General features: G+C 58.3%; 1 protein-coding gene across 8 annotated transcripts in view; it reads right to left on the bottom strand.

Moving 5' to 3' along the window:
- Positions 1–21,495: 21,495 nt before the first annotated feature.
- The window catches only part of NF2 (NF2, moesin-ezrin-radixin like (MERLIN) tumor suppressor), a gene marked incomplete at both ends in the record, with an annotated part of 77,191 nt that continues 75,881 nt past the window's right edge, over positions 21,496–22,805 (bottom strand). For all 8 annotated transcript variants that reach the window (XM_079717422.1, XM_079717426.1, XM_079717425.1 and 5 more), the window contains one exon: positions 21,496–21,791. In XM_079717422.1, coding sequence (XP_079573548.1) covers positions 21,741–21,791 — 51 coding nt within the window. The remainder of the gene's footprint in view (positions 21,792–22,805) is intronic.

The following is a 22,805-nucleotide window of genomic DNA, read 5'->3' as shown; positions in this document are numbered from 1 at the left end:
AGCCCCTTGGCTGGCCCCCACCCCCATGAACAGAGAGCCAGGAACTGAGGACCAGATACCTGGCAGCGAGGGGAGGTCTGCCCCAGGCGCCTGGATCCTCGAAGAGAATCACACAGTGTTGGCGCCAGGAGAGGCTCCAAAGTGGGGAAACTGAGGCTGAGAGAGAAGGGCGTTGACCAAGGTCATGGGGCAGGGCCGGCAGGCAGGAGCTGGGGACAGCTCTGGAGCAGGCTTCCCTGCCCTGTGGCTGAGACATCGCACCTGACCTTGCCTCCAACAGTGGAGCCTCCTTCCCAAGCCCTCACCACCGCTCAGCCTGCAGAGAGGGAGCCAGGCCCCAGAGACAGTGGGGGACAGAGAGGTGGCTGGGTGCCTGTAGGGACTGGTGTGAGGCTTTGTCAGTTCACATAGCTCCAGGTTAGACCTAATACTTGTGCAGGGCTCTCCCAGGCCCCAGAGCTTGTGTGCGCGTGGAGTGAGGGGTCAGGTGTTCGTGGGAGCAGTATGCCTGTGCATGTATCCGTTATCCACGAGGGTGTGTACATGTGTTTTCGAGTCCACACGCAGATGAACGCATGTTGGGAGTGTGTGTGGACACCTGTGTGTGCCAAGGTTGTAAGCTGGGAGGGAAGGTCAGGAACCCGTGGGCGGGTGGGGGGCAGTGTGCAGCCCCTGGGTGTGGGCCTGTGTTCGCAGACGGCCATGCATATTTATGGAGGAGGGATTGACCCTCTGGCCTCGCCATGGCCCCAGCTGCGGACCCCGCCCCTTGAGGCCCCAGCGGAACCACCTCCCTGCCCCCTTTGGTCCAATCAGCCCTCGGCCCCAGGGGGAAAGCTGATTGCCGCGGCCCTCTATGGCCCTGCCCTTCCCAGGCTGATTACATTTTTCTGCTTTTGTCGCTGATTAATCACAGCCCTGTCTCATGGCCTGGGGAGAGGGGCTCAGGGAGAGATGCCAGCCTTGGCTGAGCTGGGCTGGGCCAGGCCTGGGCCCCAGCACTTCTTGGACTTGGCTGTGGACACAGCTCCCAGCAGCATCTACAACCTGCAGAGAAGCCCGGAAGGACCCCAGCTGTTTGTCTGTCTGTCTCCCCAGCCTCTATGGGCCAGCTGGGTGCCCATTAGGACCTGGGGCTGGGGGCTGTGTGAGGCCCCAGAAAAGCCCCTCCCGAAGCCCTCCTGGTCCAGCTGTCCCGGGTCTGACGTTCCACCCTTAGAGCTGAGTGCTTTGAGCTCCCTCGGGTCTTCTGCTGGAGCAGAGGAATGGGGAAGAAAGAACCTGGACCTCGGAGCCAGACAGACCTGGGGCTGCTGCCGTGGGACCTTAATCACCTCCCTTAACCTCCTGGGGCCTCGGTTTCCCTCGTAAAGTGAGGGTGGCAGCGCTACCTCCCGGGCAGTGTGAAGATGAAGAGAGGTAACCTATGAGAGGTGCCTGGCAGGGCCTCCCTGTGTCTCTTGGGAGTTTACTATTAGCATGAAAATCCCCCCGAGGTATATGCAATAATAATAATTATAGCTGCAACGTACTGATGGGGAGCGTGAATGACAGCAGCTCAATCCTTTGGTGTTTACTGAGTGGCTAGCCAGTTCTAAATCAGGACCCCCACATCTAGGGAAGGTGGGCTGGAACCTGCTGAGGGGCTGGTGGGAAACCCAGCTCCTGGTGACTTTCCAAGAGGCTGCCACACAGCATGTTGGCACTCGCCAGACGGAGCTCCCATTGCATCCCCTGTGGCTCCCAGCCGTGCTGTCCAGGCAGAGAATCTTCAAAGGACGGGCAGAAACAGCCCCCGAGTAAATCAAGCAAAAATCAATTGTGTGGGCCTGACTAGCACTACCTGCAGGTCAGTGCTGAGGGAAGGTGTGGGTGTCTGCTAAGACATGGGCCCTCCTCCTGGCCTCAGCCTTGGTCTGTGACCATCTTGTGACCAGGCTGCTCCCTGGGACAGGCTCCCAGCAGGCCAAAGGGACAGGACCCTCCAGGTTTATAGCACCAAGGGATTATAGCACCAAGGTCGTGGTGCACCCCACTGCTTGGGTCATTCTTGACCTCAGGCCAGTCGCTCTTATCTCCCCTGGTGCAAAGCCATGGCCCATGGAGCTGGCTGTGTGTCCAGGGAGCTTCCACACGCCACCAGCTGCACCTGGGCTACACCTGGGCTGTGCATATGACCTGCACAGAGTCCCCTAAGACTCTGAAGGCAGTTTGGCCACACCCCACTCATGGTCAAGGGCACCCCCATTCAGGGAGCTGAAGGGACCAGGTTGGGTCATGCAGAGTTATGAGATAGAGCTGGGGTTCAAGCTCAAGGCAGGAGCTGGGTAGGGATGGGATGGGAATACAGGCTCTGGGCCATGCTGCTCTCTCCCTGCCCTTCCAGGGTCAGAGGAACGCCACCTCCTCTGGGAACCTTCATCGACCTCCTCGGCCCTCTGGTGGGCAGCCCCTGGGTGCTAGGTCCTGCGAGCAAGCCAGGCTGGGAGTCAGAGGATGAGGGGGAGCTGCTTGTACCTGGGGCTCACAGGGCAAGCGCCAGAGGGCTGGGCAGCATGGTTAAGGCCGAAGCTCATTGCCTGCTGAAGGGCAGGTGGGGGGGCAGTTTTTACAGAGGAAGGACATGGAAACGGGGCTTTTGGTTGAGGAGGCAGTGCCATGAGCAGTAAGAGCTCTGCATGGAGAATCTAGAGCTGGACATGTGCCTTTGGGTGTCTCTGAACCTCAGCTTACTCACCTGTTAAATAGGAACACATCCAGCCCCCAGAATGAATGCTTAGTTCCTGCATGCGAAGTGCTCAGGCACGGAACACGGTGGCTCTTACTATGAGTCAAGGGAACTCCAGGAGGAAGAGCAAGGGTGGGCAAAAGCTCAGAGGTGTGTGAGGACCCCACTCAGCTCTGGAGGGCAGGGTCTGGGTCTGCACCCCCCAGATCCGAGTGCCTGGCACTGGACTGGGCTGGACTTGGGAAAGTGGCAGGGGCTGGATGAACATCTGCTGAGAGAATGAATGAGAGAATGAATGAATGAACGAAGGATCACACACCAGTCCACCCGCCCTTCGGTGTTGCAGCCCCGTCCTCTCCTCTGCACGTCACAGGGGAGCAGATGGTGAGATCACAGCGTGTGAATTGTGTCTGTCACTCCCCCATCTGGGGAAGGTGCCGCTGCCATCACACTGCACTCCCTGGGGTGCCACCAGGAGACTCGTGGGCCCTCCAGAGAGGGGTCTCCACAGACTTCCCCCACTAGTCCTTTGCTCAGCGTGCTGGAAACCTGGGGAGAGGTGCCCCATCTGTGACTCTGGGAGAATCCACCAAGTGGCAGGGAGGCAAGAGGAGAGAAGTGGGGACTACCCTGTCCAGAGGCTGGCTGCCTCCCTGCCAGAGACTGGAGCCCTCTCATCTCAAAACCAGCATGTTCCCCAGCATCCTGTCGCCACCCACATTCAGCACCAGGGAGAGCTACTGGCAGAGCCCAGGGCCAAGCCATAGCGGGTAAAGTTGTGGAAGGATCTGGGAGGGCCTTACAGGCAACACATGGACCCATTATCCAGAAGAGGATATCAAAATGGAGGGAGGGCAAGCACCAAGCTCAAGGTTTTGCTGGGGCCGCTGACCGCAGCCCTGCCCAAACTTGGGGACCGCTGGGGGAGGCAGGGAGGTGCTGGTGGGGGAAGGGCACATCCAGGGAGGGCAGAGGCTCTGGCCTCTGCTCCTTGGCTAGGGGACAATATTGTTCCAAGAACCCGCTGGGGACAGTGTGTGGAGATGAATAAAATATTCATCATCCGGGAAAACTCACACAGTCACTTGATGAATAATGGAATTTATAGACTCGCAGAGGCAGACCCAGCCATGAGGGGTGCGGGCCAGGACCCAGAGGCCCCTGTCTGCTCTGATCTTGCCTTGCCCTGAGCACCCTCTCTGAGCCCTTAGATGCCCAGTTCCTACAGGTGACAGGGGTAGACAGGACAGAGCAGGAGGCAGAGTCCATGAGAGGGAAACAGGGTGAAAGGGACAAGTCCTTGAATTTGTTACTCCTTGAGAATCAGCTTGGTGGTAGAAAAAGAGCACTGAACTCAGAGTCCATTGTGGCTGGGATGAAACCTGGCTGCTGTTACCAGTTCTGTGCCCTGGGTGTGACACCCAGTCCTGCCTCAGTTTCCTCCTCTGTAAGATAGGGTTGACTCTACCACTACCCAACCAGGGTTGCTGGGATCTGATGAGATGACAAAGGTGACAGTGCCTGGTACATCTGTCCCTGGCACACACAGTGCTGGGACATGTTGCTGAGAGGCTGGACCTTTAGAGCCTCCCTTTCTGGCTCTCACACTACCCTGGGGCCAGAAATGGTCTGGAAGGCAGAGGGAGGCATGGCCATAGGAGCAGAGAAGCTTCTAGTCCTTGGGGCAGGGTTTGATGTCAATAAGTGCAAAAAACCTGGCCTGGGGGAGACAGACTCAGGCACTCACCCAGGCCCCCCCACCCCAGAGAGTCGGCTTGGCTGGGGCCTGGGCAAGGGCACTTTTAAAAAGCTTCCCAGGAGCTTCCAAGGGTTAGAACCACTGCTCCAGGGAAGAAGGCTTGGTCGGGGAAACTGAGTCTGGGCAAGGGCGAGAAGAACTTGGTGGTGTCCAACCCAGGAAATGACGGCGATCCCTGCCCCTGGTCCCCTTTGGGCCTCGGTCTCCCCCTTTGGGCAGGCTGCTGACTGGCTGGGGCATCAGGGGCCCAGCCCCTGCTCCAGTCCCACTTCCTGAGTGACAGCTGTGGCAGCTGGCAGAAGACAGGCGCGAGGCAGCTCCTAATTGCTCTGGGCTCCCAGATCCCTGCCTCAGTCTGTCGCCTCTGATGAGATGCTTGACTGATTTGCCCAGGGCAGCCGCTCCTCCAGAAGAGGCCCCAAGTCCTGCCGGCCCGAGCATCAGCCAAGGGTGTGGGTAGGAGGAAGTTGCCTCTCCTTGCAGGCTCTGGCCATCTCTGGAGTGGGATGAGGGTGCCTCTCCTTTCTGCATTTCTTTGTGTGACATAAAGAGCTTGTGCATAAACTTCCATTTGAACAAGAGCTGCATAGGTGCTGAAATGTGCAGACCTTGTGGGTGGGCTCTGCGGCCTCATCTGGCACACGACATGTCCTCTGGGATCAGACCTGAGAGAGAAACAGTGTGACCTCAGGCAAGTTGTTGGACTTCAGAGTCTTGGTGCCTCACCTGGGAATAAGGGTACCCATTTCTCAGGATGAGCACAGGAGGAGGATGACAGGGAAGGCACTGAGCCCGGGGTCCAGGGCAGAGCACAAACATTCGCCGTCACTGCTCCTGTGGTGTCTCAGAGGGGTCATTGTGGTACCGGGGACCGGCAGCCTTTAGCACACCAGGCTGAGTTCTCAGGCTGGTGCCTACCTCCCTGTCTCCAGCTGCCCGGGCCCTTCCCCCCACCCCGTCCCCTGCTCCTGCCCCTCCCCCGTTGTGGAAGCACCTCCAGGGCAAGGGCTGGAGATCAGACAACTGAACCCTCTGGCCCTCCCAAGGGGGTTCTCAGATCCTGACATCTCAAATTCGTTCTCAGGAGAAGCAAATTACTTACCTGGCTTCAATCATCCAGCCCAACATTTACCTTTCTCCATGTGTGAGCTTCTGCCTCCACCTGCCACCATGCGGCCTGGGTGCTGCCTGTATTTGCACACCTCCAGGGACGGGGAGCTCACTCCCCCCACCTCCAGGCAGGGCAAGCACTTGCCTATTCCCTGGCCTCTGGCTTTGTGCTCCAAGATCTCCCCTGTACAAGGCACTGAGGGTCCCCCAAAGGAGCACTTGCTTGTCACCTGGGAGATGGACAGTGCTGATCTGTGAGTAGCTCATCAGAGTGGTGTCCCCAGCACAGTGGGGACACCGTGTAATGATGTCACCTTGAGGCTATGGGCAGAGGGCACTGTGGTAGCAGAGAGAGGGGGCAGGGGATGTGGGGGCCAGGCTTTCAGATGAGTGCTTACGGCCCCTCGTCCTGGGACTCAGCTATGCAGGTTGGCCTGGCACTGAAACACGGGGCCATGAACCGGTGAGTCTGATGAGAACGTGGGGGAGGCCCAGACTGGAGGCGCTGCCCAGGTAGAGGCTGGTTTTGCCGAAGTCCCTCCTCCCCTGCCCGCTTCCGATTCCGTAGGGAACAGGGCTATGATCTTTTGGAGTCCCTGATGTTGGGGGACAGGGCACTAGGACGCCAGGGGTGGTGGGTGGAGGGACTTCCTTCTGAGCTGCTGAGTTAGGCCCCCAGCCCTGGCCCTGGTCAGACCCCACTCAAGGGGCCGCTGATGGGCCTCTGTGGCCTGAAGTGCCCTGGTCGTGTCGAGCCTAAGTGATGATAAAATCGACAGCAGTTTAATTGGTAATTTTAATCCTGGACAGAGCAGTAATGGCGTTACTAATTGGATTGTTAGAGATTTGTGCTTTATGGCTATGTAATTAGAAGAGCTATGGAGGGCCAGGGTGAACTGGGGGGCCGTGCAGGGCCAGGGCCAGGGAGCAGCAGGTGGGGGGGGCCCTTCCCTGGCTGGCGTTGGGTCATCACTGGGACCTCCTGCTCTTCTGCCGCTCCTTCCAAGCAGGGCTCCTGGGGCAGCTGAGTGGGGTGGGGGCAGCCAGGGTCTACACATGCCCCTCTCAGACCTGGGGTTCCATCATGTCGAGAGGAGAGGAGGAGACCTTGGCAAGCATGACACGAGGGGACCTGTAAGTTCAAAGCTCAGTTCCCTATAGAACGGGGTAGAGGGGCTCCCTCAAGCCCAGCCCCTCTCTGTGCTCCCAGGGCTCTGGGGAATCAGAAAGAGGTCTTAGGTCCTCTCTCCCTGTTCAGTTCCCAGATGGGGAAACTGAGGCCCAGGGAGGGGAGGGGACAGCCTGTGTGGGCTCCACGCTGGCCTCATATGTGTGTCTGAGACTCACCAGCCCTGGAAACTGGCATTTGGTGGCTTTTCTGCACATGCATCGCTGCCATTCTGCACCTGTGTGAGGGAAACACGGGCTGACATCTGGAGCATAGAGAGGGGCTGAGGTGGGGGTCCAGACCTACCCCAGGCATGCGGGGCAGACGTTGTGAGGTGTCTTGTCAGGGGGGCAGGGTGGAGAATCCTTTGGATTGAGTTCACAAGAGGCTACAATGATTTCTGGCACTCAATAAACATTTGCTGGATTAATTAATAAGGAAAGAAAAAGAAAAAAGAAAAGGGAGGGAGGGAGGACAGACAGACCATGGACAGAGGGCCTCTGTCCAATGTTAGGCCCTCCCATTGGTCTGCTAAACTACCACTGGTCACTTTCCTAACCTAGGCGTAGTTCCCTCCACCTTCTTCCAAGGGAGCACAATGTACCTCTCTCCTCACCTCTCTGCCCTCGACTCTTCCCCTTGCTTACCTGCTCCAGCTGCCTCACCTGACAGAGTGCCAGGCACACTCCTGCCCCAGGGCCTTTGCACTTGCTGTGTTGTCTGCTAGAAATGCTCTCCCCCTAGACATCTTCATCGCTCACTCCTTCAGGTCTTTACTCAAAAGTCACCTTCCTGATGGGCTTTCCTTGGCCACACACTTGCTTAAAAAAACAAAGCAAAAGACAAACCACACCTGTTCTCCCACTGCCCTGCTTTATTGTCCTGGCTTGCACTTACCACAACGTAACACACCGTGGACTTTCTTTTCTTGCCTGTTGCTGGATTTTGTTCATGGCTGCATCCCTAGTGTTGTGACATAGAGCTGATGATCATACATAGTTGTTGAATGAGTAAATAAGTGAATGAATGAATGCAAACTTGGAGGCTCCCTACCGACGCAGCCCTGGGAGGTGAGGGCAGGTTGTGTGGGGGTGCATTGTGCAGGTTGAGGGGGCCAGGAGGCTGACATGGGGTGGTGTGGTGACTGAGACCCCCCAACTGTGAGCCTTCCCTCTGGCTCCCCACCCCCCCAGCATGGCTCCATAAGGAGCAGTGTCCCAGCGACCTACATCAGCAAATTACTCAGCAGATGGGGGCTGGGGAGATAAAAATCTCCATCCTCCTGCCAAGTGCTCCACCTCGGGTCCCTCCACTTGCATCAACTGACCATCAGCCTGACCCACACTCCCTTTCGGGTCACCCCATGGCCTCCAACTGCCTCTTTTGTGCTCCTCCCGCAGGAATCGGCTACCTCTGGGGTGGGCTTTGGGACTCCAAGGAGACCCCTCCTCTGCTGGCCCCAGCTCCCTGTTCACAGGCAAGAGTCAGTGCCCGAAACCTCACCATCAGCACCAGGGTGGGTCCCTCCAGGGCGAGCGCCAGCCCACCTGCCTGGCCAGGCTGCCTCAGGCTTCTTCGTTGGGTGATGTATGGCCCAGTGGCCCTGCCAGGAGGCGACAGCAGATGGATGGGCAGTGCCGAGGGGTGGGCTCAGAGCCAGAGCAGGAGCGGGCAGTGGGGAGGCGCCTGGCTCTGGAGAAAGCCATTCCCGGAATGCCACCCTCACTGACCTCGGGCAGGACAGCGAGTGCGGAGGGAGCTGTCTCCCGCGTGGCGCTCACACTGTGGCCCTCGGTGTGGGGAAGTGCAGGGAGCTGGGGGCTCTTGGCTCCTCCTGGCATCTCTCCAGGCCTCAGTTTCCTCCTCTGTAAAATGGCAATGAAGCACCCACTGGGAGGCGGCAGGGAGGATTACCTGAGAGGATGCTCACCACGCACAGCCCCCGGCCTCAGGGGCGCTCCCACTCCCAACCCTGTTAGGCCTGGTGCTGGGCCAGGGAGGGGCTATCCCTAAAAGTCCACTTCCTCCTCCCTGTGTCTCCCCCTGACCCCCTCCCCCACCTTCCCTCTCCCGGCCTTTGGGAGAATCGCACAGCCAGAGATGTAGAAGACCTTGGCAAATTTCTAGTTCAACCTCCCTCCAATTTTCCAGAGGGGAAAACCGAGGTCTTGAAGGAGGCAGGACCTGCCCAAGGTCAGGTGGGAGGGCTTGGGAGACCCCTCATGGTGATTCCTGAAAGAAGTCGCCTCTCCACCCCAGGAGGGTGGGGCGTGAGGGGCTGGTACCGCTGCCCAGCAGGTGGGGAAGGACAGCGCTGGGCACAGGGAAGGGGGCCGGGAGGGCTGGTGCAGTTGCTGCGGCCGAGTCAGGATGCGCCAGACGCCTCCGTGGGATCTGTCTGCATCCAAGGAGACCAGGACACTGGGCGGACGGACGGCGTGTCCTTGCTGGCTGGGCCTGGAGGAGGGCTGGGGAGTGTGTGGGGGGGTCATTCTGGGAACCAGGCTGCCTATGGAGCCAGGCGGCATCTCCTGGCATCTGTTCACCTGCCCTGCTCCCCAGAGGAGCCTGGACTCCACGTGGGGCTCCCGATGGCTGTGGGTACGTGACACAGATGTACGTGGACAGGTCTGCTGGACGCGTGAGGGGTGTGGGCCTGTGCATGTGTGTCTGTAGCCAAGTGTGTGCACACGTGTGTGCCAGGGGAGATAGGCACATGCAGGGGTCTGAGCACCTGGGCCCCTAGAACCCAGGGTTGGGGCCCACATCACACGTGTCTGGGTGTGCAATGCACTTTGCACGTGTGGGCCTCTCTGGACACGCAGGCATGGATGAGGTGTGGGAGTACACAGGTGGGCATGGGGAGAGACAGATGTTCACTCGGCAGCCACCAGGCCCCGCACAATTCGGCCTCAGCTTTGGTCCAAAGGAATCGTCAAATGGGGAAACTGAGGGCAGCAGCCTGCCTAAGGCCCCCAGGGCTCCTGCCTGTAAATCCAGGAGAACCACTCGTGCCCCATCCTCCTCACAAGGTGGGGCTCAGACAAGAAAGTGCACCCCTCAAGGTAAGAGATGGGAAAGGCTCTGCAGCAGATCATGGCAGCACTCTGGAATGTGAGTCTTACTTTGGACTCGTTCTTCTGAGCAGAGCCCCAGGGTTGGATGTGGCCTTTGAGGTTACCTGGGGAGCCCCTGCTTCTAAGTCTGGGGGGGATGGGGGGGCTGACAGCCGGGGCCCTTGCAGAGGAGGGAGCCCCTGCTGGAGGGTCTCATCCCCTCTCCGAGTCTCTATTTCCCCACCTGTAGAATGGAGAGGACCCCTCCTCCCGGGTCCCTGCTGGAGGGCTGGAGACCCAAGGTCATCTCAGGGGCGAGGCAGTGGTCCCGCCATGCTCTCCTGCCGGTCTGGGAGGGGTGATGAGCCCAGGGCGGGGGAGGAGGGGGCTGAGGGATATGAGGCAGGGAGGCAGGCCTTCCGGTTCAGTTAGTGAAGGGATTTGTCATTTTAATGATGCGATATTTCTTGCCTGGCTCCTGTCCGTGGCAGCACGAAGGGGACAGCTGCCTCCCTGAATAAGTTGGTGCCCATGCCGGTGGGGGCTGCCCTTGGACTACCTCACCAAGCCAGGCTGAGGCTGGGGTCGAGGCTCAGATACCAGGGCTCAAGGGGCCAGTGGCTCCCACACAACCTCGCCCCCAGCCCAGCTCTGCTTCTCCCTCTCTGTGTGACCTTGGGCAGGTCCTGCCCCGTCTCCAAGGCTTGGTTTCCTCATCTATAAAATGGGGCTAACGCGATCACCCCCGTGGCTTCTGCCACTGACCACTATTGGCTCCAGAATCTTCACTCCCTCCCCTTTGCTGCCCCCTCCAGTCCCACCTGCCAGGGTCTGCTTCTGCTCCTGAATTTCTACAGACCCTTGGCAGGCCGCCCTCCCCCAGGAGCAGTGGAGTTTTTCTGAAGCGCCAACCTGGCTCTGGCTCCCCCTCATCCAGAGGTGAGCCCAAGCTGGCCTCGCCCCAGTCCCCAGCCTCCCTGGGCCCCCGCCCCATCCCATCTCCAAGCCTCAGTCATTCTGAACCTGTCACAGCTGTGGGACCATCCCTTGCTTTTCTCATTTCTGGCCCTTTGTACAAGCTGCTCCTTCTGCCCTAGTCAGACCCATCACCCTGGTCCCTCAGGTCAGAGGCCTCCTCTGGCTTTCACAACTGCCCTCTATTTGCCCTGTGACCACACTTGTTACACTGGAGGGTGACAACTGGTTTCCTAATCTGTGTTGCCTGCTCTGTGTTCCAGCACATAGTAGGCCCTTGATAAACATGTGTTTGTTGAATGACTGAAGGAGGGGCTGCAGAGCCGCCCTCCTGACCCTGGAGCACAGCTACGAGGATGCGGGTGGCAGTGGCAGCGAGGGTGGCCTGGCGGGCGGCCCATCCATCAGGCTGGCGCGGTGCCTGACCAGATGGAGCCGAGCCCCTGGGGAGGGGAGAGGAGGAAGAGATCCATCACCCACCGGTCAGCCTGTGGGTGTGTGGGCGTGTTGCACCTGCGCCTCCACGGGACCCTCATCCATCACGCTGTCCCTGGGATGCTGGGATGGGGTGAGCAGGCTTGGCGGGGCTGGAGCCTGCAGGAAGTCTGCAGCTCTCTTAGCACAGGGGAGACTGAGGCCTGGATAAGGGCAGCAGAAGTAAAAAGTGGGGACCCTGGAGCCAGACCAATCTGCATTTGAGTGACAGCTCCGGGCCTCACTTGTGTGACCTTGGGCAAGTCTCTGGCCTCTGGGAGCCAATGTCCTCATCCGTAAAATGGGGACACAGCAGTGCCCCTTGACCCAGAAGAGGAGAGGATTCACAGAGATGAGGCACCGTGCTTGCCCCGCACGCCCCACTCCTAACCCCGACCCCCAGCCTGGCCCCTGGCGGAGGAGGGGCGAAGCAGTGGTGGTGGCTTTGAGTGGCAGGGCCATCGGATTCAGGCAGAACTGCCTAACTGTCTGGGCCATCAGGGCGAAGGAGACGTTGATGGATGCTCCTCTGGGACAGAAGGGTTGGGGGTGGGGGTGGCTGAGTGACGACCAGGCCCCACGGTAAGTACAGCTCAGTTGACCCAACCAGCTGGCCGGGGGACACTGTGGCCTGGACTCTCCCAGCCCTCACCCGGTTTGCTGGGAGGTCACTGCCTCCCTCCCCCTCCTCCTCAGCATATTAATTATCAAAACAAATGCTTTCTGAGCCATCATTTCACCTGAACTGCACAACGGCCTAGGGAGTGGGGCGAGATCCTTGGGCATTAAGAGCCTCATTCTAGGGACTTCCCTGGTGGTCCAGTGGGTAAGGCTCCACACTCCCAATGCAGGGATCCTGGGTTTGAGCCCTGGGTGGGGAACTAGATCCCGTATGCATGTAGCAGCTAAGAGTTTGCATGCCGCAACTAAGACCCAGCGCAGCCTAAATAAATAAATAAATATTTAAAAAAAGAAAAGATCTTCAAAAAAAAAAAGAAAAGATCTTCATTTCACAGATGGGGGCGCCTGAGACCCATTCACCCAGCAGTTAAGTACTGAGCACCCACTCCGGGCCAGGCTCTGTGCTGGGCGCCAGGGAATCAGACAAGAAGGCTTCGGCCGCATGCTTGCCCCACGCACCCTGGAAGTTACAGGACTGGGTTTTGCACCCCTCATGGTAGATACTGGGAATGTGGCACACAGCATTCTGCTGTGGCGTGTGCTCCCTGGCAGCGATGGCACCCTGGGTGCCAGGCACAGTCTGCACTTAAAGTGCGTTCTCATTTAGTCATCCAAGGCAGACATCGGTGACCCTGTTTTCCAGCTTCGAAAACTGGAGCTCAGAGGGGTGACCTGACTTGCCTGGGCCCCCCAGCTGGGAGGAGGAGGAGGGAGGCTCCCACATCTGCGCCTCAGACCTGCACTCGCTCCACGCGGCCAGGGCCACACCGCGGCCCAGGGACAGGCTCAACGAGGAGTGCCTGGCAGGGGGGCTCGTGAATGAACCCGTGCCCCCCAACAGCACCGAGCTCAACCCTGCATCCCCAGCTCCTCCCCTGCTGGGACGGCTGAGGATTAGAGACAGGCCAGGTGTGTCAAGGCCAACACGGATCACTGTTGTAGTAAATATCATCCTCCTCGGGGCCTGGCCAGAGCAGACAGGGTCGGTGCTGGGGTGGGGGGCCGGGCCCGCTCCCCTGAGCCAGGCAGGGGGGCTGGACCTGCTGGGAGGAGCTGGAGGGCTGGGGGGGCGGGGCTGTGCTTGGCCTGTGCCGACCTACTCAGTGAAGCAGAGCCGGCTCTAATGAAGGGGGCCAGTCCCAGGCTGGCCCTGATTTCACGTCTCGGTGGCCACTTCCCAGCTGGTAAATGTCACTGGAGAGAGTAGCTGTGGCACCTGGCATGGACCATCTTGGGTGGGGGCGGGCAGTCTGTTGGAGGGGCCAGGGATGCCCATGGAATGCTGATGCTGGCCCAGGGCTCCCAGACCCTCCAGACTCCCCCCAAGTCCCAAAGGCTGTGCCCAGGCAGCTGCAGCTGTCACCCACTCAAGGATATTTGCAACCACCAGCCCCTCTCCTGCTGTCAACCTGTGAGGGGCCCAGCTTCAGGGCAGGGAGGGTTCTCTGTGGCTGGTCACATCCTGCCCCTGTCTTCATGGGAGGGGGGCAGTTCAGGGTGGTCTGGAGGGCGGCACAGCTGCCCAGGGCTCAGGAGTGGGAGCAGAGCTGTGGGAGAAGACCTCCCTGCCCCCAGTGGCTCCTGCTGCCCTGAGCTGTCTCCTTTGATACCTGAATCAGGACGAGCTAATAGTGAAGAGCTATAACCACACAGCAGCAGGCCTTGTTTAATAAACTCTCTCTGTGGCAGATGCTGGCTCAGAACCTGGTACCCATGATGACCCTGTGGTGGGCTAGGAACTGAATCGATCCTGCGGAAGAGGAATGTGGAGCTCAAAAGGCCAAGCCCTCTCCTCCGAGCACCACTGTCCCCCAACAGCCCTGCGGTGCCACCCCCGGTCCTCGTGGGACCCTCTCTCTGCCCTGCTCCCCAACCCAGAGGGGATGGGGCCTGGCCCCCCGTCTGCCTTGCATCCTCCTCCCCTCCTCATCGCCTGGGATCGCCAGGAGGCGGGAGGTGGGGTGGGGGTGGCCTGGGGTCGGGGGTGTTGCTTTTCCCCTGCTCATCATGGGACTCTCAGCCCCCCTCAGCTTCCCGGCCCATGGGAGCCAGAGTGGGGGAGGGGGGGTGTCCAGGTTTGGGAGGAGGAGCTGGGCCTCCTGGAGGACTGGAAAGCACGAGGGGCCGAGGGGGGTGTTTCCCTGTGCACCGTTCCCTCTCCTGCCCTCCTCCCTTTTCTCTCCTTTTAGATCCTCCATCTCCAGATCTGAGACCTGACAACCATGCCCAACCACCCCCGGCCTAGACCCCATAGTTCCTGGGTGCGAACACTCTTAAGTTGCCTCCGTGACAGGACGGGAGAGTGGTCTGGCGCCGGTTCTGCAACTGGAGGGTCAGACCCACCTGGAACGCTGTGACTTCCACGTCGTCGTCACTGCCGGGGGGCCCCTCCGCCCAGCGGGAGCCACCCCTGATTTATCCGCATCACCCGGCCCCCTTCCCTAAGGAGCACCTCGGGGTGGGGCTCCGGCTCCCAGACTGCTGCTTTGCTGGGCCTCTCTACCCGACGCCCAGTACGAACTGGTTACAGCAGAGCTTGGCAAATAAGGGCACTGGGGTGGGGGCGGCCCCTGGAGCCTAACGGCCTCCTGGAGGGGGCAGCGGGGGGCGGGGCGCAGCTCACGAATGCACCTCGAGGGGAGCACGCCTGCGCCCCCTGAGAGCTGCTCCCTGCTCCCCCTTCTCAGCGTTTCCGGGGACCTTCCTACGTGGAGCGGGGAGCCCTGGCATCCCCAGCCACTCTCCCCTTTCCGGGAGAAAAAAGGGGGGAGGAGAAAAAAACTGCACGGATACTTCGCTGCGTGTGCAGCTCAGAATAGTAATGTGCTTTCTCAAGGCAAACAGAACTCCCCATGTGTTAATGCAAATTCACTCCAGTTAAGATGAAAGAGGGCCGTTTCCCCCTTTGCCGGCTAATATGAAGAACTTAATATTGATTCTGCCTCAGGAGCTCGGCTGGGAGCAGAAGGCTGGGGGAGGGGGTGTGGGCGTGGACAAAGAAGGCGGGGTCCCCGTGGGCTTTAGAGCAGAGCCCCTGTCACAGCAGGCCTGGCCGACGCGCACTTGGCTGCCCCAGCCACCACCTGGGCTGGCTGTCAGGAGCTGGACCTGCTGCCGGGCAGGAGGCTGCGGGGAAGCCCAGGTGGCAGTGCCAGGCCCCTGCAATGGTGCCCATTGCCCTTCACACTAACTCGGGGGCTGGCACCAGAACTGCCACTCCCCAGTTTGTGCCAGAGGAGACTGGGGCTGGGAGGGAGGATGGGGTGAAGCAGGCTGGCCCTGCAGGGTGCCTGGTTCAAGACCAGCTGTGCCACGGCTGTCCCTGTGGTATCCTGGGTCTGTCTTTTTCGGCTCCCTGGAGGGTGAAAGGAATTCACCTGAGGAATTCTTTTAGAAACATGACATTTGTAGATGGCTGGAACTGGGAGGGGTCTGGGTTCCTCTGGTCCAAACTTGACCTACAGCCGAGGACAAGAGCGGAAGGGACCTTCTCAAGGCCACACGGCTGGAAGCAGGGAGCTGCTCTCCTGAAGCGCAGGCTGGACCCCGACAGGCCAGGGTGGGACAATCAGTCTGGGTGGTTCTGCCAGCCACGGGCCCCTTCCTCCCATGGGGGGAGCCCTTCTCCAGCCCAGACAATCCCAGACCACTCCAATTCTGCACACGCATTTCCCTCGGAATCACCCTCCCCTGGAAACTATGCAGGGCCAAGCTGGGCCGTTGCTGGGGAGGGTGGGGGGAACTGGAAGGTGTCTCTGGATGAAGGGAGCTCCAGGGGGAGGGTGGGCAGGAGAGAGGCTGTCCCCACCGGTCCACTTCACTCGTTCTGGATTTAACTCCAATCCACTCTCGGGTAAATGGCACAGCAGGTGCCTACAAGGAGACACCTCAGCAGCCTTCTTCACTTTTGTTTACTGACTTAATTCCTTCGGATCAAAGGCTGCCCCTTCCTCCCTGAGCAGGCAGGCGGGGGAATTACATTATTTATATTGAAAATGGGCAAGATTCCATGGGGACTTCTTCCTTATGCCTGATAAGAGAAAATTAGGTCACCGCCGTGCCCGTCGCCGACTCCCCCCTGCCCCAACCCCCGGCGTCTGAGGTGGGTTTTTATGGTCCAGGTGCCCACGGGCTCAGGGAGCTGCTCCAGGTGCAGGGCCAAGGGCTGCCCACCCAGCCGCTCTCCCACCCTGAGCCTCCAGTAAATTATTGACCTGAGCAGCATGTATTAATGTGACAAAGCCAGAACATCCTTTCCAGGCAGCCCTAGCCTGGGTTATCTATCATCTCCTGGGCTTTGCAGCTGGCACTGGGCAAACACAGTGAGGACAAATAGGCCAGATGCAGGTAATTAAGCTCCTGGTACAGGTGGAGGGATGGGGCCCATGTGGGGGCCACGTCCCTCTTGACCTGGGGCTTCCTCTGGGTGTCCACTTGCTCTTTTTTCTGCTTCCTCCTGTAAGCCCCCCACCCCTCCAAAGGAAACATCCAGAGAGAGTCACCTTCCCCTTGTGGCACTGGGCTTAGAGCTTCCCAGGCATGATCGATCCCCACAAAACCCTATAAAACTCCCCTTTTAGATGAAGAGATTGCAGTGCCCAAAACTTAGGTGACTTGCCTAGATCACATGGCCGCTAACTGACTGAAACCAGGTCTTTCTGAGTTCCAAGTTGGGGGCCCTGAGCCCCTCAGCTATGTGTTTTCCTTAGCCCTCCGCATGGCTGGGTGTAAAGAAAAGATTTCATGTTTCTTCGTGTGTACTGCTTCTGTTACTTGTAAATAATGGTGGTACTGCTACACATCCTCATCTCGTTTTCCTTAGACATCTGAGTGTTTTTTGTGTCTGTTCTTCATGTTATCCTGACAACATCTCAGAGGTACCCAGAGGCATCATTGCCAACCCTCGTTACAGAGGGGGAGCCGGGAGGCACAGAGCAAGCGTGCAGCTCCAGCTGCGGACCTCTCCAGGAGATGTCTTGATTTCTTTGGCTCAGAGGCAACATGCCAGGTGCTATTCTGGGGCTACCACCCCAGTGGGAAATGGGTATCAAGTGGGAACCGGCAGGGGACCCGGTGGGGGTTCCTCTGAGTCAGCTCAGGTCCTGGCAGTGCTGAACAGCCCTGAGCCTTCTCCGTGTAAGCGAGCTCTGGACTCCCTACCAGGGCCGGGACTGTGGCCGCAGCATCCTGCTGTAATGCAGTAATGACAGGCTGCCAGGGAGTCCCGCCACAGCCCGGGAGGGGAGAGGAGCCCTTGGCCTCTCTCAGCTGCCTGGGCTGTCTGAGACGGAGACGGAGAACACACAGACGGCTCGAGTCTCTTCTCCAGACCCTCAAGAGATTAGATTAGACATGGTTGCAGCAATCTTCTCACCGATACCTTTCCCCCCAGAGTCCGGCTGCCAACTCATTGTTATACGTGGGTGGCTCCCGACCCGCTCCTCCAAAGCGAAGGCTTCTGGGGTGGGCAGCCCTGGGGACATCTGCCAGGTGCTCAGCTCAGGCGAGGACGACAGAAAAGGATGAAGTGCTGGCAGGAGCGCCACTAAAGGACCTCATGGGGCCGGGCTGCAAATGCCACAATTAAACACCCAGGTCCGGCCTGCAGCTTTGGGTTTACAGCACTGTCAAAACAAACTAAAAACAAACCAAAAAAAGCAGAGGAGAATTCAACCTGTCTCCCCAGTACCCAAATATCAGTATTATTAATTCTAACCCCACTGAATGGGGCCCTTGGGATCTGTGAGAGCCTTACTGTCTTTTGGGGGTCAGGAGTTGTCTTTTTAAAAAAAAGTCAGGTAAAAATATTGTCTGGGGCTTCCCTGGTGGTGCAGTGGTTGAGAGTCCGCCTGCCGATGCAGGGGACACGGGTTCGTGCCCCGGTCCGGGAAGACCCCACATGCCGCGGAGCAGCTGGGCCCGTGAGCCATGGCCGCTGAGCCTGAGCGTCCAGAGCCTGTGCTCCGCAACGGGAGAGGCCACAACAGTGAGAGGCCCGTGTACCGCAAAAAAAAAAAAAAAAAAAAAATTTTGTCTGGACAGCTTCAAATGACCAGTATGTATAAAGTATTTTCTCTAGCTTGGACTACGTAGGAAATAAAACTATTTCCAATCACTGAAAATAACATAACCTACATTTAAGAAATGCAGCAGTTTCTGCACACCTGAAACTGACAAACATTGTAAATCAACTATACTTCAACTAAAAAAATAAACGCAGCAGTTTCACATTATTCATCCAACAAAAAGTTGAATTAGTTACTAATTCAATACATTTAAAACTAACAAAATATTGTTTAAAAACTTCAAAATTCTCTAGTTTTACAACTTCATATCTTTCCAAAATATATAAAAAGCTGGTTATATTTAACTCAAACTCTTGGAAAGTTTTGTGTACTTTGATAGGCAGCCCTGTGGACCCTCAGAAGTCCTGAGAACACATTGTGCCACCTGAATCTCTATTTTAGGCTGCGTGATTTGGGATAGAATTATCCTATAGTAGTTTTGGTCTTAATAAAGGACTTTTGTTGACTAAAACAATAAAACCAGCAAAAAAACCCCAAAGCTCTGCAGCGGTAGTTCCCAACTCCAAGCGTGAATGGCATGTGGCCCTGTGACCACAGCGGGGCCTCATCTGTCCTGCAGGCTGTGCCTGGGCCCCCAGTGGCTCTGCATGCTGCCCACGCCCCGTCTTCCAGAGCAGGAGTGCCTGGAGTGATTGCCCAGTCCAGTGCCCTAGTTTTCAGGTCTAGAATTGAGGACAGGCGAGGGGTGTGGGAAGGACATGGAGAGACTGGGACCCAGTACAGGGCCTGCCTCACGGGAAGCACGAGGGGTGCCCTGATGAAGGCACAGTCGCGGTGCTGTCATCAGCCCGGAAAAGGGGATGACACCACCAAAGACGTGGGGCTGGAGCTGAGGTCCCGGACATCAGGGAGCCGCCACCCCCCAGCCCCAGTCACCACTTCAATGGCCAGAACAACAAGCAAACTGAGGGAGCCCAAGACGAACTTTTTACAACTTAGAATTTTTATTAAAACAATCATTTAAATTACAACAACCCCCCAGAATAGAAAATAGCCTTCCCTGGTCTGGCCCTGACAGGAGGCCCCATAGGAAGAAGGATGGTTTGACGTCTTTGAAAACGGGTGGATGGAGCTTCCCTGGAAGCCCAGAGGGGCCAGCCTGGCCCCCGGGCTGCTGGGAGAGGCCATCTCCCTGCCAAGGCCACCCCCTCCAGGGGCCTGCAGGCCCCAGCCCTGTCAGCGGGCAAAGCTTAGCCAGTCGCAGGTTGTTAGCCTCAGGACTTGTGGTTTTGATTTGAAAGAGAAAAGAAAGGGAGAAACCTGTCCCCAAGACTACAGAACGCAATCACTCAGGAAGCGTTATGTAATGCCGCGGGGTGCTGTCCAGCAGGGCCCGGTGGGTGCGCGAATAACTGAATAACTGTGAGGACAGCACAGGGAAGAGCCGCTGGGGCTGAGGTGGAGCCTCAATCAGATCAACGAGGTGCCCTGTGTGGACCCACCGGGGGCTGCCAGCGCAGCCTCGCTGAGTGTTACCAGCACGGTGCTTCTGCGCAAGGACCATCAGGAGCACTTCTAACGAAACAATCCGGGCAGGGCCCTGCTCTCAGTGGAGGTCAGGGGCTTCCTTACTTAATAAGACCTAAGCTCATTCACTTACAAATCACATGGTCACCTCGGCCATTGGCTCACGCCCTGAAAACCAAGCTCTGCTTTCATTCCTTCTTCCACTAGGGCTCAAGATATTTCTGAGGGCCACCATCCTCTCCGCCTGTTCATCTCTGGGAGGTACCTGCCAGCTCTTGTCCCCAGGGAGAGCTGCCTTGTCCCTGCTGGAGCCAGGCTCTGCCGGCCCTCCAGAGTCTGCTGCCTCCACAGCTCAGATCCCAGCCGGCTCCCCTGTGGCTGCATGGCTTGGCATTTTCCAGATTTCAGATATACACACAGCAGTTAAATAATAAAAAAAACAAAGCCTGACAACATTTTTATAAATGACCACCATACTCTGTGCCCACAGCCACTGTTACAGACCAAATGTGCAGGTCAGGGATGGGTGGTGAGCCTGAGGAAACAGCCTCACAACTGTCAGACCTTATATTACAAATGCGGCCGGAGGACCCCCGCCGGGACCGTGTCTCAGGGGAAGAGGCCTCGGAGGGACAGAGAGACAGAGAGACACAAGGGAACCTTCCAGCTACAGCCATTCATGCTTAGTGTCCAGATTCGGAGTCCCATCCTGCATGTCCTGAGGGGCTGGGGGGACACATAGGGCTGGCTTCCTCCGTGCAAGGTGACCCAAGAAGGTGGCGGCGAGCCCAGGACACCACTAGGTCAGCCTGACCACAGAATTTGGCAGGATCTTTGTGAGCTTCTCAGTTTCTCAAAACCACACAAGATTGCCAGAGGCCACCTCTGCCCTCGGGAAATCTCCAGGCCCTCCCACGCCTTCATTTAATACACGTCTTTTCACTGGTTAGCACTTATCCCCGGCTCTGCACAGCAGCCTCATCGGAAGGATGTGAATGGCCTGGTGGGTCACAGCAGCACCACTAGCCATGGAGGAAGAAAGGGCAGGAAAGCGGCCCCAAACCAAGGAGTGAGTATGGGCCGTTGGGTGGCTTTGTGACCTGCTGCCACCCGGCATGGCCAGGGGTCGCATGTCAGCAGGTGCAGCGCACTGTGAGGGGTCACCTGCATCCCCTCCCTCACATGGCCCAGGGGAGAACATAAGGCGAAAGGCTCTCAAGGAGATGAGGGCAACAGCCAAGGAGGCCCAGGTACAGCCATGTCGGGGGAGGACCTTGCTGGTGTGTGGCCGGGAGGAAAGACGATTCAGATCAACGAGGCAGACTGGGGCCAGTGGAACTGGGTGTCGGGGCCTCAGAGCTCTACAGAGACCCCGGTCATGGCTTGGCTGCCAGGTGCTGACTAGAGTGACGGGGAGCCCCCCCACCCCGCCTGCCACGTGCAAGAGAGGCTACGGTTGGAGAGGGCCCCGCCTGCCTCCTGGACCCTGGTCTGAGGTGGCAGAAGAAAGGCAGCGAGTGTTTTGTAGGGTGCAGGTTCCTACACGGCTCTGCTGGCCTCCCAGGCCCTCTGCTGGCAGCCAGCCCTTCATCACAGCTTCTGCCGGGTCTTCCCCCAGGCACAGCTGCCTTTCCCATTCCCCACCAGCTGGCAGCCAGAGCGCTACCTCAGGGGTGCCTAGGCCGAGGACCCATCGCCTGGCTCGCTCTCCAATGACGTGTAGCAGGCAGGTTGCTGTGGGCCTGGGCTTGGGCGGCCACGCTTCTTCCCATGCCAGTTCCTCACCAGTGAAGGAGATGAATGTTCTGGAACCCTGGGGGGGTGGGGGGGATGCCACCAGCCTCCCGGTCTCCAGGGGGCCTGTGTACTTCATTTCCTACAGCCACTTCCCAGACAGGGCTGGGAGGTCAGCAGTGGACAGTAAGACACACACCCCAGGGTGCTTTGGACAAAGGAAGCACGGAATCCCACATTAGATAAGGAAAGACAAATACTCAAAAAAATTTAAAGACTCAGGTCAGGAGAACTAGAACCCCAAGAGAGATACTTCTGCAGGGTCATAGTTCAAGGCAATTGCACATGAAGGCGGCTGGGCTCTCTGCTCAGCCAGGAAAAGCTCCCGAGCTCCCGAGGAAGCCCCCATCCAGCCCGCCTACAGACGGCTCCCGTGGTGTCAGGCCCATCCCATCGGTGCCGCAAGCAGAAGTGGCCAATCCTCGGGTGGCTGGGTCACCTGCTAGAGCTCTTCAAAGAAGGCCACTCGGGACTTGGCGCTCTGCAGGGTGAGCTGCAAGGAAGCAGAGAAGAAAGTGAAAGGGGGGCTGGCTTTCAGCTTTCACAACAGGATGCCCTCCTGCCTCCCGGACTAAACTCAAAGGTGGCTGGGAGTGAAAGGGAAGACGGTTCAAGTAGATGTTCAAGAAGCTGGTGGTCAATGCCAAGTAAGCTTCCAGATTTGCCCAGGAACTCAAATTAGGAGGTGACAAATGAGGACATGCCAGGAGGGATGGCTGGTGGGCAGAAGCATGTCAGCAGGAAAATGTCATCAGTGTCGCCTTTTCACAGAGGGCAGGGGAACCCTGGGCATTTTAATAGATTCTCACATCCCCATCTACAAAGGAGTCTCTACGATGCCTCTTGGTGTGCTGTCCATGCTGGTCCCAGCCTGGGGGCTCATCCGCTCCAGGGCTTGGGGGCCAGCTCAGCAATGCAAGCGTCTCAGTCCTCATACCCTGGGCACGCTGCTGGGGCAAGGAGACATGGCCTCGGGCAGGGCAGGCCTGGGTCAGGTGAGGAAGGGCTCATCCTTTCCACTCCTGGCTCCCCAGGTGGCCCCAAAGCAGACTTGCCCGTGACCTGGCAGCTGAGAGGGGGTTTCCATCCACAAACTGGGAGGCAACAGGCTTTCCAGGTAGGGCTGGTTTAGGCAGGGAGGGCGCAGCACATGGGGCGGTGCTCTGGGCAGAAACTGTGAGCCTTCCCAGGAATGCTGTCCTGAGCGGCACAAGCTTGAGAAGATGTGGAAGGGAGAGGGAGGATGGGCGGTGGAGCTCTCGGTTTGGCAGATAAAGAACTAACTAGGGTTTGCAACCTCCCGGGCTGCCAAACCCCAATCCCCCAACTCGGGAGGCCCCTTCTCAGGATCTCCCCAAACAGAAGCATCTGGCATGGGCACCCCCAGTGCCCTGCTTCCTGCTCTACTCCTGAAACCAGTTACTTGGGTGAGACCGTGTGCTCCATATCCAGCTCTGGGATTTTGCTAAGGAGTGTTTTCAGGGAGGGGGGACACAGAGTGCATACT

Source organism: Hyperoodon ampullatus (genome assembly GCF_949752795.1).
Source record: "Hyperoodon ampullatus genome assembly, chromosome: 13".
NCBI classification, from domain to species: domain Eukaryota; kingdom Metazoa; phylum Chordata; class Mammalia; order Artiodactyla; family Ziphiidae; genus Hyperoodon; species Hyperoodon ampullatus.
Note: the sequence above shows the minus strand (reverse complement) of the source record. Positions and strands in the feature narration are given on the sequence as shown.